We start from the raw sequence: 19,821 nt of genomic DNA on the forward strand, positions 1-19,821 counted from the left end.
AAAATTAAAGTGCCCTCCTTTTGGAGAGAAAAGCAGATGAAGGCCTTGTGAGGGGGAGTACTTTGATTTTGAGAGGCAACAAATACCTTTAAATTTGAGCATATATGTAAAAATATACGTCCCCTTCCTGATTTTTTTTTTTTGCATATTTGTCACAAATGATTCAGATCATCAAGCAATCTTTAATAATACACAAAGATATACCCAGTAAATACAAAGTGCAGTTTTTAAATGAGGATTTCATTTATTAAAGGGAATGTAAAGGCAAAAGTTTTTTTTTTACCTTTAAACCTTCTGTGTGCAGCAGCCCCCTTCAACCCCCCCCCCCTAATACTAACCTGAGCCCTTCTTTACCCAGCGATGTTGCAGGCGTGTCTAAGTTGCTTTGGACTCCCCTCCTCATTGTCTAAGACAGCAGCATGGCGACATTGGCTCCTGGCTGCTGTCAATCAAATCATTCAGCCAATCAGGAGAGAGAGGGGGTGGGGCCAGGTCCAGGCTTTGCGTCTGAATGGGCACACGGAGCTGTGACTCGGCTCGAGTGTCCTCATAGCAAGCTGTTTGCTGTGGGGGCACTCAACAGGAGGGAGGGGACAGGAAAGCGGAAGAGGGATCCCAGAAGAGGAGGATCCAGGCTGCTCTGGGCAGTACCACTGCATAGAGCAGTAAGTATAACATGTTTGTTATTTAAAAAAAAAATAATAATAAAAATGAGACTTTACAATCACTTTACAATCAAGGGAAAAAAGCTGTCCAAACCTGCCTGGCCCTATGTCAAAAAGGAATCTCCCGCTTACTAAATAATGAATGAACTGTGATTAACCACATTTTTTGGAAAGCTGAGTTACCAGACCTGTTGAATCAAGAAATCACTTAAATAGAAGCTGTCTGACTAAGCAAGGCACGCTAAAAGATCTAAAAAAGCAACACATCATGCCGCGAGCTAAAGAAATTCAAGAACAGATAAGAAACAAAGTAATTGACATGTATCACTCTGCAAGGGTTACAAAACCATTTTTAAGGGCTTTGGGACTCCAGCGGACCACGGGTGAGAGCCATTATCCACAAATGGAGGAAACTTTGAACAGCGGTGATCCTTCCCAGGAGTGGCTAACCTACCAAAATGACTCCAAAGGCACAACGATGACTGATCCAGGAGGTCATAAAAGAACCCAGAAAAACATATAAAGAAGAACACTGACTTGCCTCAGTTCAGGTGAGAGTTCATGATTCAACAATAAGAAAGACTGGGCAAAAATGGCACCCATGGGAGAGTTCCAAGGCCAAAGCCACTGCTGACTAAAAAGAACACAAAGATCTCACATTTGTCAAAAAACATCTTGATTATTCCCAGGACTTTCGGGCAAATATTCTGTGGACTAATGAGACAAAAGTTGAAATTTGTGGAAGGTGTGCACCCCGTTACATCTGGTGTAAAACGAACACAGCATTTTTATAAAAAGAACATAATTCCAACAATCAAACATGGTGCTGGTTGTGTGATGGTCTGGGGCTGCTTTGCAGGTTCAGGAACTGGACGACTTGTCATAATTGTTGGAACCATGAATTCTGCGTTCTACCAGAAAATCCCGAAGGAGAATGTCCAGCCATCAGTTTGTGACCTCAAGCTCAACCGCACTTGGGTTATGCAGCAGGAAAAAGGTCTGAAACACACCACAAAGTCCACCTCTGAATGACTCAAAAGAAAAACAAAATTAAGGTTTTGGAGTGTCCTAGTCAAAGTCCAGACTTAAATCCAATTGAGATGCTGTGGAAAGACCTTAAACAACCCTTTCATGCTGGAAAACCCTCCAATGTGGCTGAATTAAAACAATTCTGCCAAGAAGAGTGGGCCAAAATTCTAATGTGAAAGACTCATTGCCAGTTTTGGCAAAAGCTTGATTGCAGTTGTTGCCGCCAAGGGTGGCGCAACCAGTTATTAGGTTTAGGGGGCAATTACTTTTCCACATAGGGCCAGGCAGGTTTGGACAGCTTTTTTCCCTTAACCACTTGCCGACCGCCTACCGTAAATATACTGCGGTAGGCTGGCTCGGCTGCATGAACCGACGTATGGGTATGTTGGTTCGCGGGAGCGCTCCTGGGGACGCGCCCGCCCTATTGGAAAGTAAGGACGCTGATCTACTGCCGCCGGGCACCCGCGATCGCTCTCCAGTGAGAGAGAACGACGGTCTGCTGTTGTAAACACAGCAGACCGTTGTTCTCTCTGAAATGAACACAGAGAGCCTGTGATCCTCCTATTTAGGATCACAGGTCTCTGTGTTGATTCCAGAAGTATCTCTCCCATACAGTTAGATAACACTCCCCTAGGCTCACACTTAGCCCTTTCCCTGCCAGTGTCATTATTACAGTAACAGTGCATATTTTTAGCACTGATTACTGTAGTAATGTCACCGGTCCCCCCAAAAGTGTAAAAAATGTCAGTCAGGGGTCCGATCTGTCTGCTGCAATGTCGCAGTCCCGCTAAAAATCGCAGATCACCGCCATCACTAGTAAAAATAAAATAAAAAAATAAAAATGACATAAATCTTTCCCCTAGTTTGTAGACTTGATAACTTTTGCGCAAACCAATCAAAGTATGCTTATTGGGATTTTTTTTTACCAAAAATATATAGCAGAATACAAATTGGCCTAAAATGATGAAAAAATTGGATTTTTACATTTTTTTACTGGGAATTTTATATATCAATAAATTAAAAATATTGTTTATTTTTTTCAGAGTTGTCGCTTTTTTTTTTGTTTATAGCGCACAAAAATAAAAAGTCGCACAGGTGATCAAATACCACCAAAAGAAAGCTCTATTTGTGGGGAAAAAGGACATCAATTTCATTTATGTACAGCATCGCACGACAGCGCAATTGTCCGTTAAAGTAACGTAGTGCCGAATCGCAAAAAAATGGCCTGGTCATCAAGGGGGCAAATCCTTCCCGTCCAGAAGTTGTTAATAAATGAAATCCTCATTTAAAAATGGTATTTTGTATTTACTCAGGTTATGTTTGGGAAATATTAAAATTTTGTTTGATGATCTAAATCATTTAAGTGTGACAAATGTGCAAAAAAAAAAAAAAATCAGGAAGGGTGTAAATACTTTTTCACAGCACCATACATACACACTGCTTTATCTAAGCTGGCATGAATGCAGATAATTTTATGTATGCATGCTCACATCATAAGTTATAGGCTGAGCCATATTTAAACATCATGGTGCCCTAGGCACACTTGGCTGAGAGTGTAAAAGCTGTGCCTCTTGTGTCATGCAATTATTTCTGTACACACTACTGCTAGAATGTGCCGTTATATAATATATATGCAAAGACTACTTTCAACATTCTATTGACTCTCGCCGCCCTACAGTTCTCTAGAGAACGTATAAAGTATGAGAGTGCCATGAAATGACAACAGAAAGCCAACACATTTCAGGAACTCCCATAACCCCCTTCCTTCATCAGGGCTTATAAGGCTGGCATTGTTTAAGGAAAAAACTGGACAGTAATATGGTATAGCTGTTTTTGATCACCAGTCATGGAGCCTGACTGGCAACCCAAAACACCTGTAATACATACTGTATGCTACCTTTTAACCACTTGCCTACTGGCACTGTTACCCCCTTCCTGCCCAGGCCAATTTTCATCTTTTAGTGCTGCCGCACTTTGAATGACAATTGCGCGGTCATGCAATACTTTACCCAAAAATAATTTTTTATCTTTTTTTTCACACAAATAGAGCTGCCTTTTGATGGTATTTAATCACCGCTGGCTTTTTTATTTTGTGCTAAATAAACTTTTTCACAGTTTGTTATAAAATTTTGCAAACAGGTAATTTTTCTCTTTCACTGAAGTGCGCGTATGCGGCTGCAATGATGGGCACTGAGGAGGAGGCACTGATAAGGATGCACTAATAGGCAGCACTGATGTACACTGATAGGTAAAACGGATTAGGAGGCATTAATGGGCACTGATTGGCAGAACTGATTGGCAGCACTAGTGGGCACAGATTGGCAGCATTGGTGGGTGTTAACTGATAATCAGGACACTGATAATCAATGCCCTGATTATCAGTGTAGATGCCCCCTTTTACAGAAGCCTGTTATTGGCTGTCTTCTACTCTTCTCACGCTGTCAGCAGGAAGGAAAAGAGTGCCGATAATTTGCATCTGTTTACCTCCATGATCAGCTGTGATTGGAGATGGATGATCACTTGGTAAAGAGCCACTGATTGGCTCCTTACCTCAATCTGTGATCAGCAGTGTCCAGAGAGCGCGATCACAGGAAGCAGTCATAGGACGGCATCCCAGAACTAGACGACCATGCTGCAGCCATCATTCGGCTATAGCGCGGTCGGCAAGGTGTGAGCCCATGAAACGCGTTGGTTACTGCAGATATATAGCTATGAGGCTGTAGTCAAAGATATACAGCTATAAGCTATGAGGCTGTAGTACACTGCTATTTTTCAGGAACTCTAGACAAAAGATAAATCTTTCTTATTACCATTTTTTAATATTCCTCGGAAAAAGCAAATCCACACTTTGTGAGTTAAAGGTCCACCTCAAAGCAAATACAGCCCTGGCAATGACTTAGGAAACTTTTCCCAACCTTGAAAGGCTCTAGGATGCCCACCTTTAGTCTTCTGTTAGGTAGTCTGCCACAGCCAGCCAGGTATTGTGTGCAGTTGGTATTTTCTCCCACACACAATGTTACATGATAGGAAAAGCTAGCAATACCAGTGAAGGTCATCATTCTTTCATGGCGGTGGAATGAATCCAGCACACGCCCAGCTCTCAACACTCACTTTCCCCTTTCAAACTCTGAATCATGACACAACAATGACAGGTATGCCAGGCCATGGTCGGCATCACATCACACTGCCAAGCTCAGGGGTGACCTGGACTTTCCACTGCCTCTGTGGGCTGATTAAGTTAACGAGATGCCTGGCGATCCACATATCACTTTGTACCTGAGAGCCTAAATAAACGATGTGACAACAATCTGTTGTACACAGTGGAGGGGGGGGGGGGGGGGGAACTAAAGCTGAGCCCTGGAGAAAAATTAAAACTACCCTTGCAGTGGAGTAACACCCCCTACACTGCAAGGGTTAAATGCCCTTTTTACCTAGGGTAGCTTTTAGACCCCCGTTCACACTGGAGCGACTTGTCATGCAATTTGACTGCATGACAAATCACAGCCTATTGCTGGCAATCGCTCTGTTCAAATCGGTGTGACACCGACTTTGTGGTGCCCCACTGATTTGAAAAAGTAGTTCCTGCACTATTGGCAATTTTGGGTGTGACTTGCATAGGCATCAGTGCATGAAGCCACACAGATGTCTTCCAAGTCGCACTGACATGCGGCTTTGAAATTGTGCGATTTCAGATAAAGTTGCACGATTTCAAAGCTGTAGTCAATGTGAACGAGGGCTAAAAGCAATTTATTTTTTACTTACCTTGTGCCTCACTCCCCAGACAGCCAGCACTCACCTCTTCCCTTCAGCTCTTTGTTGTGGACTAGACTTTGGTGTCCTCACTTACTATGCAGGATTGTTGGTCCTGGGTCGTATGCAATGATGTCAGCATGTGACTGCCTGCTAAAGAGAAACATCCATGGTCATGCTGAGAGGAGGGAGCCTGCAGAATGCGAGGATTAAGATTAAGGGGGAACCCTACTGTGAGGGTAGTTTTAATTGTTCCCTGGAGAACTCTGGGAGGAGTAAAATAACAAATACGCTTACAGGACCTTAGGTCTTGTGCACCTGCTACTTCTTAATTAAGGCAGGACCTGGGAGCACTAGGTTGCGATTCGGAAAAGACCGTCCGTTTATAAGGTATAAACGCATTTAACCCTTTCCCTGCCAGGGCCATGTTTGCATTTTTAGCAGACGTTTAAAAAAATTATTTTAGGCCTGAAGATTACAAAAAAACTCAAAAACATTAATATATATATATATATATATATATATATATATATATTCTGAAAGCAGACACCCTAGAGAAAAAAATAGTGGTAGTTCAAATGTTTTATGTCACTTGATACTAGTACTGCAAAGGTATAGGAAACGCAACATTTCAGTAAAAAAACACACTAAAGTGAATATTAGGGCAAACGCACACAATAAACTACCCATATTTTTGGTAAAAAATAAAAGACGAGATTGCACTGAGTACATAGGTACCCAACATGTCAAATTTTAAATTGGCATGCGCCCGTGAAATGGCAACAACTTCAGTACCCTATATTTTCTATAGGTGACACTTCAAATGTCCCCTATAGGTCATCAGTTTTGTGTTATGGAGGAGGTCTTGCATTAGAATTATTGCTCTCACTCTGGCATGTGTGGCGATATGTAACCTGTGTATCGCAATCAATGTGTTCATGCGTAGGCGCTCCCGACGCGTGCGATAGTGCATGCGTATATGTGGGGGTGGGGTTTATGTGCCTGAGTGTGGCTATTTATTTGCAAAAAAAAGTGGGTTTTTTTTGCTTAACTTTTTTTTCATTACATAGGGGACAAAAGGTCCCCTATGTGATGGTTTTTAGGCAACAAGTTCTCTTTTTTGAGACATACAGGGTCTAAATGTCTCCTCTGGGCTCCACTAAATGTATTGTAATGCACATAACATTGCAATACAGTAAAACCTCGGTTTGAGAGTAACTTGGTTTAAGAGCGCTTTGCAAGACAAGCAAAATTTTCAAATAAATTTTGACTTGATATACAAGCGATGTCTTGATATACAAGTAGCCTCAAGTCACAGCTGAGTATAAAAGAGAAGAGAGGCGCCTCTAAGTGTAGCAATATGGTTAAATTTAATGAAGGTACAACATTTAGCAATTCACATGGTTGATGATTGGAACAGGCACATCTAAGGATGCAGGCATCAGGGGTAAAGCTGTCCACATAGGACCATCCTCCGCACCGTCATCTACGTCATCCTTTCCATGCTGCCCCTCGCTTTCAGATCGCTTTACTGCAGGGTGGTCTTCCCGGTCAGGATTACAGACTAGCAGCCGGCTGTGCAGAAGATGGTCTATGTGGACAGCTTTACCCCGGATGCCTGCATACTTAGATGTGCCTGATTTATTCATCAACCGTGTGAGTTGCTAAATGTTGTACCTTCATTAAATGGAACCATATTGCTACCCTGTAGCTCCTGCTGGATTTTGCTTCCAATCCCCTTGTGGAAGCGGCTATTTGTGGATGGACATTGTATGGTTACACAACCTATCGCAATGCTATAATCTTTTTATATGGACTATAAATTGAAGGATTTATGAATAAATGGTTGTGGAACAAATCATCTGAGTTTCCATTATTTCTTATGGGGAAATTCGCTTTGATATAAGAGTGCTTTGGATTACAAGCATGCTTCCGGAACGAATTATGCTCGCAATCCAAGGTTTTACTGTACATCCGTATGCTAGTCGGGGACACAGAAGCTGACCCGGAAGTGACTTCATACACCCAGATATTACCTTGTACAACTAGTATTGACAACACAAATGTGCTGTACACACTGTACATAGCCTATGCAGAAAGCAGAGCTGTGGGGGGACCAGAAGTAGAAAACAACAGGAGGGGGCAGATACACGACCAGTCAGCCTTCACAGGAGGGGGCAGATACAAGACCAGTCACCCTTCACAGGAGGGGGCAGATACAAGACCAGTCACCCTTCACAGGAGGGGGCAGATACAAGACCAGTCACCCTTCACAAGGAGAGACGGCAGCACTGACTGGTTTTTATCACAGAAAACCTCTGGCAATGTATAGAGGCTGTTTGATACAAAATGTGTAAGTAATACACAAAATACCCCAAGAGTCAAATACTCATTTAGGCAATATGTTTTTTTTTTTTTAATGACAAACATGTCATACTTACCTGCTCTGTGCAGTTGGTTTTGTGCAAAATCACTACACAGAGCAGCACTGATCCTCCTCTTCTCGGGTAACCCAACAATGTTCTAGGCCCCTCCCTCCCGTCAAGTGCCACCACAGCAAGCAGTTTGCAATAGGGGCACCAGAGCTGAGCCAAGCTGCTGCTCTGTGTTTCCATTCACACACATGGCTCGGCCCCACCCCCTGCTCTCTCCTCATTGGCTGTCATTGACAGTAGTGGGAGCCAATGGCTCCCGCTGCTAATTCAGCCAATGAGGAAGGATAGCAAAGGCTCTGATGCACATAGCTGGATCGAGATGGGGCTTAGGTAAGTATTAGAGGGAGCTGGGGGGGCTGCTGCACGTAGGTTTTTTACCTTCATGCATAAAATGCATGAAGGTATAAAAACATTGAGATCACAAGCCACATAAATAGAAATGTACCTGTTTGGGAAGTGGATCCAGTAGCTCGAACTCATATTTGAAGAGGAATAAAACCACCAACATGTGAATTTCCATCAAGGCAAACCACCTGCATTAAAAAAACAAAAAAACAAAAAAAAAAAACAATGTAAGCTTGCCTATTGATAAATAAAGTGATAATTAAAAGGATACAATTAAAAAAAGGAAACCCAAAACAATGTAAGCTTAGCTATTGATAACTTTAGAAATACTAAAGGTTTCTATAAAAAAAAAAAGGTAATACTTCCCTGCTCTGTGCATTGAAAATTAAATTTCCTCCCCTTCTTGCAGTCCCCTGCCAGCACTGTCAGCTCCTCTATCCACCAGATGTCTCCTGTAGCAAGCCAGGCGCTAAGGGTACACCCGTGCATGTATTGTCCTCACCCAGGCTGTGTGCGTCTATAGACACACACAGCGCTGGTACCCATGCCCCGATTTTCCACTCACATGAGCATGACCAACTGCCTAGGACTCGGCTACTGTCAGTTTCTCCTGTGAAACAGGAAGCAAGGGGAGTGGTGCTGGAGCCGAAGACATGGAGCCAGGTAAGTGTTTAGGGACAACGCATTTTTTACCTTAATGCAGAGAATGCATTAAGCTAAACTTTAAGGCAAATAGAGTGGTGAGGGGATAAAACCTCTGTCAAGTTTGTATTGCCATCTGTGTCACCAAGAGGTAGACTGACCACGGTCACTTGGATTGAAGTGAGAAAAAAATCCAGAATTTTAAGTTGTCACTAGCACAGGGGGGAACTCTCCAATAGGGCCAACCACTTTGTAAATTTCCTCTCACTTCCTGTTTTGTTTATAGAATAGAAAGTAAAGGGAAATCTCATAAATGGAACACATTTCTTATTTCATGAAGCCAGTATAATGAATAAGGCGTGGGGAATGCACCAGTGGCGGCCCGTGCATAGGGGGCGCCAGGGCGCCGCCCCCCTACCCCTGAAAAAAAAGAAAAAAAAAAAAGAAAAAAAAAAAAAAAAAACGAACAAATAAAGTTGTCCAAAAAAAAAAATTGGGTTCGCCGGCCTTGCCTGAAGGAACTGGTGGCTGGGGGTGGGGTTACGTCCCAGAAGAGGCGCCGATTGGCTGCCTTCTGGGGGGTAGGGGGGTATCCTGGGCGCAAGTCTTTGCGGTTGGACACCCCCACTTTCTGATATCCTGGCTGTGATTGGTCCAGTCTACAGCCTGGACCAATCATCCAGGCTATCGCTGACGTCGCAATGGGGGCGGTGCCAGTGCGTGCGTCAGTCACTCACCGTCACTCAGAGAAAAGGAGAGGCCGCCCGCCGGTTCCCGCCGCCGAGACGAGGGAGAAGGACCCGCCGCAGAAGAGGAGGAAGAAGCTGAGCCGCGCCGCCGCCAGGTAAGTTTGAAGGGAGCAGGCCGCCCGCCGGTTCCCGCCGCCGAGACGAGGGAGAAGGACCCGCCGCAGAAGAGGAAGAAGCTGAGCCGCCCCGCCGCCAGGTAAGTTTGAAGGGAGCACGCACGCTGGCACTCTGCAATCATTGGGGGACAATGCTGGCACTCTGCAATCATTGGGGGACAATGCTGGCACTCTGCAATCATTGGGGGACAATGCTGGCACTCTGCAATCATTGGGGGACAATGTTGGCACTCTGCAATCATTGGGGGACAATGCTGGCACTCTGCAATCATTGGGGGACAATGCTGTGGCGCTCTGCAATCATTGGGGGGCAATGCTGGCCCTCTGCAATCATTGGGGTACAATGCTGTGGCACTCTGCAATCATTGGGGACAATGCTGTGGCGCTCTGCGGTGATTGGGGACAATGCTGTGGCGCTCTGCAGTGATTGGGGACAATGCTGTGGCGCTCTGCAGTGATTTGGGACAATGCTGTGGCGCTCTGCATTGAAAGGGGCTCGCACGCTGAACTCTGCATTGATGGGGGCACGGAACAGTTGCATTGAAGGGGGCACACACGCTGAACTCTGCACAGTGTTTATTGCATTGAAGGGGGCACAGCACAGTTGCATTGAAGGGGGCATGCACGCTGAACTCTGCATTGTGGGGGCACAGCACAGTGTTCATTGCATTGAAGGGGGCACAGCACAGTTGCATTGAAGGGGGCATGCACGCTGAACTCTGCATTGTTGGGGCACAGCACAGAGTTCATTGCATTGAAGGGGGCACAGTGTTTATTGCATTGAAGGGGGCACAGCACAGTGTTTATTGCATTGAAGGGGGCACAGCACAGTGTTTATTGCATTGAAGGGGGCACAGCACAGTGTTCATTGCATTGTGGGGGCACAGCACAGTGCACAGTGTTCATTGCATTGAAGGGGGCACAGCACAGTGTTTATTGCATTGAAGGGGGCACAGCACAGTGTTGCATTGAAGGGGGCATGCACACTGAACTCTGCATTGTTGGGGCACAGCACAGTGTTCATTGCATTGAAGGGGGCATAGCACAGTGTTTATTGCATTGAAGGGGGCACAGCACAGTGTTTATTGCATTGAAGGGGGCACAGCACATTGTTTATTGCATTGAAGGGGGCACAGCACATTGTTCATTGCATTGAAGGGGGCACAGCACAGTTGCATTGAAGGGGGCATGCACGCTTAACTCTGCATTGTGGGGGCACAGCACAGTGTTTATTGCATTGAAGGGGGCACAGCACAATGTTCATTGCATTGAAGGGGGCACGCACGCTGAACTCTGCATTGAAGAGGGCATGTACACTGGTCTCTGCATTGAAAGGGGGCATGTACGCTGGTCACTGCATTGAAAGGGGGCATATACCATCTCCTGTACCATGACCTGTGACATGCCTATACCATATCTGTGCCATGCCTATACCATCACCTGTGCCATGCCTGTACCATCACCTATGCCATGCCTATACCATCACCTGTGCCATGCCTATACCATCACCTGTGCCATGCCTGTACCATCACCTATGCCATGCCTGTAGCATCACCTATGCCATGCCTGTACCATCACCTGTGCCATGCCTGTACCATGACTTCAAAGTCACGCAATTTTTTACTGCGTTTTTTGACGCGAAGCAATACCTATTACATTTTTCTTTTTGCGCCCCCCCCCAAAAATTTTGAGCACCAGCCGCCACTGGAATGCACATAAGTTAATGAGTAAATATTAAAAAAATGGCGCCTCCTAGTGATAGAAATCTACAATAACATATACACAGCAGCCAACAATTTTTTGTGCAACCAAAAAAGGAATACGTGAAATAAATTTAAGGCGCTGTATACTAAACTGCTGAGTGCTGAAAAGTGATTGTGAATAAAAAGGTAATAAATTAGAAATTAATAAATGGTCATATATCAATATAATCAATAAGCAGATGACAAAAGTCCATATGATGTCCGGATCAATAATATCACCCCCAAAAAGTGTCAAGTGCTCAGATGTCTTCTATTATAAGGTGCATGTGCTTAGTAATCCTCCACCTATTGAAAAAAGGGGGCCACTCACCAGAAGACTACGAGCCTCTAGGACCCAACTTGCTTTTCTATTATTCCAATAGAGATAACCTCCTTTAAGATGCAGTATATCACTGAATTGCCCCCTGGGCTGGCAATGGAAAATATTGATGCTTGTTCCACAGTGAAAGGTAAGGATGGCAAAAACGTCCTCCCATAAAAATATAAAATATATGATTGTGCAATATCCTTTTATTAATCAATTATTTTATTATTAACTTATAAGTTAAACCAATTTTGCATAATAATTCTTCATAGACCACTGAACTGGGGGGTCCGGGACTGTGTCGTTTGTCTATATACCATGCGCTAAATGGTGTCCCTGGTGTAGGGAGACAGGGCTCTACTACTCTAGCTGGCCTAAAGACTGGCTATAAAAATAACAGTAGTCCTAGTCTTCACCTTGGCTGCCATTATTGGCCACACACATATTAGTTTCTCAAGACTGGAGGGAAATCTAGGCAATGAACTGAACCAATTCTTTACAATGGACGCACTATTGTAGGTTTAATATACATTCTAAATAAAGAATAAAAAATGTACTTTAACCACCTCAATACTGGAAACTTTCACCCCCTTCCTGCCCAGGATAATGTTCAGCTTTTAGTGCTGTCACACTTTGATTGACAGATACTCAGTCATGCAACACTGTACCCATATGAAATGTTTATTATTTTTTATGAGACAGATAGAGCTTTCTTTTGTTGGTATTTAACCACCACTAGGGTTTTTTTTTTGCTATATAAAAGCGTAAAAAAAAAAAAAAAAAAAATGACGGTATATATATATATATATATATATATATATATATATATATATATATATTTTTTTTTTTTCTTAGTTTCTGTTATTAATGTTATTATACAGGATTTATATAGCGCCAACAGTTTGTGCAGTGCTTTCCAACATAAACTTCTACTGGTGGCACTCCTAGCGCCAGTCTACTGGTGGTGTGCCCACCACCAGTCTACCGGTGGCACGCCCACCACCAGTCTACTGGTGGCACGCCCAGGGCCAGTTGGCATGTCTAGAACTAGTCTACTGTTGGCATGTCCAGAGCTAGTCTACTGGTGGCATGTCCAGGGCCAGTCGGCATGTCCACAATGAGTCTACTGTTGGCATGTCCAGGGTTGTCTACTGGTACAGGAGGCTTGTTGTGTTTTAATACTACAGTCTACTGGTGGCACACCCAGGGCCAGTCTACTAGTGGCACGCCCAGGGCCAGCCACCAGTCTACTGGTGGCACAACCAGGGTCAGTCTACTAGTGGCACACCCAAGGCCAGTTGGCATGTCTAGAACTAGTTTACTGTTGGCATGTCCAGGGCTAGTCTACTGGTGGCATGTCCAGGATTAGTCTACTGTTGGCATGTCCAGGGTTGTCTACTGGTACAGGAGGCTTGTTGTGTTTTAATACCACAGCATCCACTACACACAGAGATAACCAAGTCAGACAGTCTATTCAGTCTGCATGATTCTCAAGAGATATAGTTACCCCAGCCTTTCAGGACCAGACTGAAGCTTAAAAAAAAAGAAACAGATAGTGTCTACTGGTGGCACATCCAGCGCCAGTCTACTGGCAGCACGCCCAATGCCAGCCTACTGGCAGCATGCCCAGCACCAGCCTACTGGCCGCACGCCCAATGCCAGCCTACTGGCAGCATGCCCAGCGCCAGCCTACTGGCAGCACGCCCAGCGCCAGCCTACTGGCAGCACGCCCAGCGCCAGCCTACTGGTGGCACGACCAGGGCCAGCCTACTGGTGGCACGACCAGGGCCAGTCGGCATGTCCAGAACTAGTCTACTGTTGGCATGTCCAGAGCTAGTCTACAGGAGGCTTGTTGCGTTTCAATACCACAGCATCTACTACACAGAGAGATAAACAAGTCAGACAGTCTACTCAGTCTGCATAATTCCCAAGAGATAAAGTGACCCCCAGCCTTTCAGGACCAGACTGAAGCTTAAAAAAGAAACAGACTGTGTGAAAATGTGGAAGATATTCTGGAATGTATTTAACCCTTTTCTGGATGATCGTCTCCATAAGAGCGGTATAATTTGTTACAGGGATTCCTGTGTCTTCTTTTTTTTCTGCCCGCTAGTCTCTCCTGTATCTCTTTTTTCTCTCATCCTTCCCGATCTTTTCTTGCCTCTTCTTTCCTCCATCCCCTGTGAATTCTTTTGTCTGTTCCCCCATCCCTTAATTCCTCTGTAGCTTCAGCAGCTTTATCTGAATGCCACACAATACTGAACTACACAGAACAGGATGGCTTCTCCCTGGACACACACATTGTGTACCCACCATTCTGCCAACTTAAAAAAAAATGTCCATTGTAATCCTTTCTAGTAATTAAAAGTGGAAACAAGCCATTTAATTAGCAACACAGATGGTTCAAATGCCGTGTACGCTAAAACGGATATAAGATTATATTATGCGTTTGATATCTGGCTTGGCTACAAGTATTTCCCAAAAACTGTACAAGTGAATGCTCAGCAACCAGACCAGGACAATTAAAGGGGAATTCAGATTTGTACTCTGCTGCCCTAAACTTATACAAAAACAACTGCCATATTGTGATGTATAATGTATGTTGATGGAGCTACAAGGCTAGGGACCTCTTTGCATCCTCCTCAGCCCAGGGATAAAGTAACTCATAGCAAATGAATGACATTCCATCAAAATACATCAAAAAAGAATAGTTAGAAAATGAAAGTTGAAGTTATAGATATTATTTTTTAAATCATGTTTACATGGGTATATGCATGGATAATTCATACCTTATCCCGGTGGGAGCTGCAAACCACTATAGTAGTTGCCACTAAAATTAGTGACAGCAGAAGTCTTCCAGGTCCAGTGCAGAGTAGCTGCCCTGGTGTACAGTAACCACAAGGGGGGGGGGGGGGTAAGTTGCCCACTCAGCACTGCCACCATTCAGGGAAAGCCTTGTATTTTTTTAATACAAGGCATTCTCTAATTGGAGGAGGTGGAGAAGTGAGGCAGTGATGTCACAATCACCTTGTCCAATCAGAAAATGCTTTTGAATTAATAAAAAATCAAATCTGAAGCATTCTGTGAATAATAGCAGAAATGGCGAGCAAGCGACTTCCTATGGTTACAATGCAGAAGGGCACTAAACTCGACACAAAAAACAGATAACGGTTGCTGTCACTGTAGTAGTGGCAACTACTACAGTGATTAGCAGTTTACAGAGGTATGCATATTTACATTGGACCAAACTGCACCAATGCAACCATGCTAAAAAAATTATATGTAAACTTCATCTTTAAGCAAAAGATGTAGTGGTAAAAATGATTTTGTATTGTCACTGCATTGATCATTGAAACCAAACGCTTTCAAATCAACCTTAAGGCCCCATTCACACCTTGACGCTTCAAAACGCTGGAGGAGGAAAAAATCAAATAAGATCTAAGATGGTTCACATCTCCACTACACGTCTCCTGAAGCCAAACGCCTAAGGCCCTGTTCACACCTGAGCGTTTTCAGCTCATAAAACACTCATCTCTTAAGTCTCAAAACGCCCAACAAGCAAAATCTCATTCATTTCAATGGCCCCTGTTCACATCTGAGCGTTTTCTCACCTGAAGCAAAACGGCTGAAGCTCAAAAAAGTACATGAGCTTCTTTTTTGGCAGATTACCAACGTTTTTGTTAGATGTCAGTGCCTGCCTCCAAACACCAGCAAAAAACGCCTGAAAAATGCCCAAAAAAACCGCCTGAAAAAACGCACAAAAAAAAAACGCCTGAAAACAATACACTCAGTTGTGAATGAAGCCTTAACCTCAAAAAAAGTTCAGGAGCTTTTTTGTAGCGTGAATCGGGCAGATTGGTTTTTGATATATTTTTTGTTCCATAGAAATGCAGGTAAACGCCTGATTAGGGAACTTTTAAGTGTTCTAGCGCGTTTTGTCACGCGTTCCTGAACATTTTTTTTGTTCAAATGCAATAATTAAATCCAAATAAATAATTAAAATAAATAATAACAAACTTAAATAATAATCATAAAAATGAAATAAAAATAAATAAAATAACCCTAACCCCAACCCCTAACCCTAACACCTAACCTGACTAAATAAATAAATAAAAAGGAAATAATAAAAACAATAAATAAATAAACATAACCCTAACCATACCTTTAACCCATAAGAAACAAAATGTAAAAATAAATAATAATAATAAATAATAAACAAAGGTGGATAAAAAGCTAAAAAAAACATGGCAACAAATGATGAAATAGATTATATATTTTTTTACTGGCTAAGAAGAAAAACGGACCAACGCTCAAAAAAAAGTTTTAAAATGCTGTACAAAAACGCTCGGGAACGCCCACACAAACGCCTGAAAAATCGCCCAAAAAAACTCTCAAACACGACGCTCAGGTGTAAATACAGCGTAACTGCTTCATTCTCTAGTTTGTCCTGCTTATGTATAAGCTTTGTTGGGAAGATGCACAGACAGGCACAAATGAAGGGATACTAAATGAGAAACCTTAATCTATTTCGCACATAGTGCCTAATCAAAGTCTAAATTCACAAAATAAACATTTTGGGTGAAACGGTCAGCCCCGGTTCACACTTATGCGATGCGGGAAGGCTGCGAAAGCCTGTTCCCGCATCGCAAACGTACCCCCGGCAGTTCACACTGCCATATGCGATACGCAGGGGGTGTCAATGTAATCTTAACGACACCCCCAGTTTGATCGCATATCGCAGTGCGATCGTACAGTTCGCACAGGATCGGATCGCACAAGTGTGAACCACTGTGCGATCCGATCCTGATGCGGCTGCAAAAAAGGGTCCTGTGCGTGTTTGCTGCGGTGCGGTGCGAATTTAGCCATACAAAGTGTTCTTTGTGTTTCTGTTTGCCTGTGCATACATGTTACACAATAAACCTATGGTCAGGCATAAGAGCTGTGCAGAATCATTTCTTTTTCTTTTTATCTGTTAAATATAGAAACATCAGCCTGCGAATTTGAGAGAGATATGTTGACTTGGCCTTTGTGCGAAACGCATCAAGGTTTCTTGTTTTGTAATGTCATTTGTGCATGCCTGTACATCTTCACAATATGTTTTATGAACAAGCAAGACAAAGAAGGGAATGAAGTGGTTTCATTTTACTGGAATCTTGTTGAACATACCAGGGCCAGGCATGGCCTGAAAGCCGCAATCCTTGAAGCGTGGGCTCTGTAAAGCTGGCTCCATTGTGGGGGCAACGTTTCTGAAGTCTCTGCTGTCTATTTGTCCTCTTGTTGTTGACTTCTGCTGCTGGCCATACACATAATGGAAATCTAACAGATCCCTCCGTTTGTTACACAGTGCCGATGGAAACCTCTTCCCTTATGGATATTGCATTTTGACAGCTGGCCCCGCCAGATACCAAAATATCTGAACAATGCCTACATCTGGTTGTATGCAGCTGCTATTTATCTGGCAATTTTCTGCCCGGCTCATTCGATTTTTCAATCGTGGGATGTTGGGAGGGAGACAGCCAACAGAGCGACCCACAGAGCAAATTTCATCCGGTTCCTGATGAACAGTGTATGACCAGCTTTATATACAAAACAAAATATTCAGCCAGTTAGAGGCACCCAACAGGTAAGGGGAACACTCCTGCGGCATGGCCGACCGCACCTCACCACAATGAGAAGGACAGCAGTAGCTATGTTACCGCTTAGAGGCCGCCAACCATGTATTTACATCAGTACTTTGAAATTAACCACTTTACCACCGGAGGATTTTGCGGTCTTCTGTCCAGGCCACTTTTTGCGATTCGGCGCTGTGCGACTTCAACTGACAATTGCGCGGTCGTGCGACGCCGTACCCAAACGAAATTTACGTCCTTTTTTTCCCACAAACAGACCTTTCTTTTGGTGGTATTTGATCACCTGTGCGATTTTTACTTTTTGCGCTATAAACAAAAAGAGAGCGTTTATTTTGAAAAAATAACAATATTTTTAACATTTTTTTATATGAAATTCCCCCCAAAAAAGATGTAAAAACCAATTTTTTAAAAAATTTTTGGCCAATTTGTTTTCTGCTACCTATGTTTGGTAAAAAAAAAAAAAAATCGCAATAAGCGTATTTTGATTGGTTTGCGCAAAAGTTATTGCGTTTACTAACAAAGGGAAAGATTTCTGTCATTTTTGGTGTTTTTTTTTTTTAACGCGTAATGGCGGCGATCTGCGATTTTTTTTTGCGGGACTGCGACATTGCGGCGGACAGATCGGACCCTTGACTGACATTTTTGACACTTTTGGGGGTACCAGTGACATTACTGCAGTAATCAGTGCTATATATATGCACTGTTACTGTAAAAATGACACTGGCAGGGAAGGGGTTAATTTTATTGGAGAGGGAGGGGTTAATGTATGCCTGGTGCTTACTGACGTGTAGGGGGGGAGGTGACTGAGTGAGTCATGGACAGATCGGATGTCCAGCTATGCTGAACAGTCCGATCTGTCACTCCCTGTCACTATGGAGATCCGCCCGCTGTGTTTACACACAGCGGGCGGATCTCCAGACTCGATCCCCGACGATCGGGTAAGAGCAGCGGCGATCGCCGCTGCTCCTCCCCTGGCCCGACTCCCGCTGTGAATGAAAACAGCGGGAGCGAGCCTCCAGCGGCGCGCAAGCGCCGCCCAGAAGGGGGAGTGTCTGACGATAACGAGCCACTTTGCCGCAGTAATATTACTGTGAGCGGTCGTAAAGTGGTTAAATACCAGGATTATGGCAGCAGATAGCATTAGTATTTTTTTAAACGGCGGGCAATCCGCTTTAACATAAGGGTGGTCCTAGAGGCGGATTCGCGGCGGGATCACCTTCCTGGGCGGCGGGAGACATTCTCCCCCCCCCCCTCCCACCGCCGCTTCCCTGTCGTTTTCCCTGCTTACCGGAGCTGTCGTAGCGGGGAAAACGGTCCTGTCAGGCAAGAAATCTGGACGCCCAAGATGGGTGGAAGCATGACGGCCCTCACTCAACTCTATGGCCTTGGAGGACCGGAGCCACGTCATACATCACTTCCTAGCAACGGCTTTAAAGAGCCCATTTTTTCCATCATGAAAAAAAAGAGTGAGATCTGAGGTCTTTTTGAGCCCAGATCTCAAATTAAAGAGGTGCTGTCGTGCCTATTTCTATTACAAGGAATGTTTACATTCCTTGTAATAGGAATAAAAGTGATCAAAAATATATATATATATATATATATATATATATATATTTAAAAGGACAGTGTAAAACTAAAAAAAAAAAAAAATGAATAAGAAAATAAAAATAAATAAATGAAAGCGATTCGTCCCTGTTAGCTCACGCACAGAAACGAACGCATACGCAAGACGCGCCCACATATGCAAACGGTGCTCAAACCACACATGTGAGGTATCGCTGCGATCGTTCGAGCGAGAACAATAATTTGAGCCCTATACTTCCTCTGTAACTCTAAACTGGTAACCTGTAGAAATTTTTAAAATGCCACCTATGGAGATTTTTAAGTACCAATGTTTGTCGCCATTCCACGAGAGTGCGCAATTTTGAAGCATGACATGTTGGGTATTTATTTACTCGGCGCAACATTATCTTTCACATTATAGAAAAAATTGGGCTAACTTTACTGTTTTCTTATTTTTTTTAGATAAAAAATTTGTATTTTTTTTTTTTAAATTGTGTTTGTAAGACTGCTGCGCAAATACAGTATGATAAAAAATTTTGCAATGATCTCTATTTAATTTTCTAGGGTCTCTGCTAACAAAATATATATAATATTTGGGGGTTCTAAGTAATTTTCTAGCAAAAAAAAATGATTTTAACTTGTAAACAACAAGTGTCGGAAAAAGGGCCGGTCCAGCAGTGGCAGTGGTTTAGTGCCTCTAGGATCTCTGCTGGTGCACACCGCCCCCCTCTCCCTTTGGCCATTACAGAAACACAAAGATTGGGGTGTTTTCATTCATTTTTTGCAGGCTGTTTATTTCTAAATTTGTGTCTATGATTTCATCATTTCTATCC

The 19,821-nt window shown here is 43.5% G+C and overlaps 1 protein-coding gene across 1 annotated transcript in view; it reads right to left on the minus strand.

Annotated features, from left to right (window-relative positions):
- Positions 1 to 19,821, minus strand: part of CYP39A1 (cytochrome P450 family 39 subfamily A member 1) — a 169,369-nt gene that overhangs the window by 19,988 nt on the left and 129,560 nt on the right. Inside the window, exon 11 of the mRNA XM_082249199.1 lies at positions 8,325 to 8,412. Coding sequence (XP_082105325.1) covers positions 8,325 to 8,412 — 88 coding nt within the window. The remainder of the gene's footprint in view (positions 1 to 8,324; positions 8,413 to 19,821) is intronic.

Source organism: Pelophylax lessonae (genome assembly GCF_965119305.1).
Source record: "Pelophylax lessonae genome assembly, chromosome: 3".
NCBI lineage: Eukaryota > Metazoa > Chordata > Amphibia > Anura > Ranidae > Pelophylax > Pelophylax lessonae.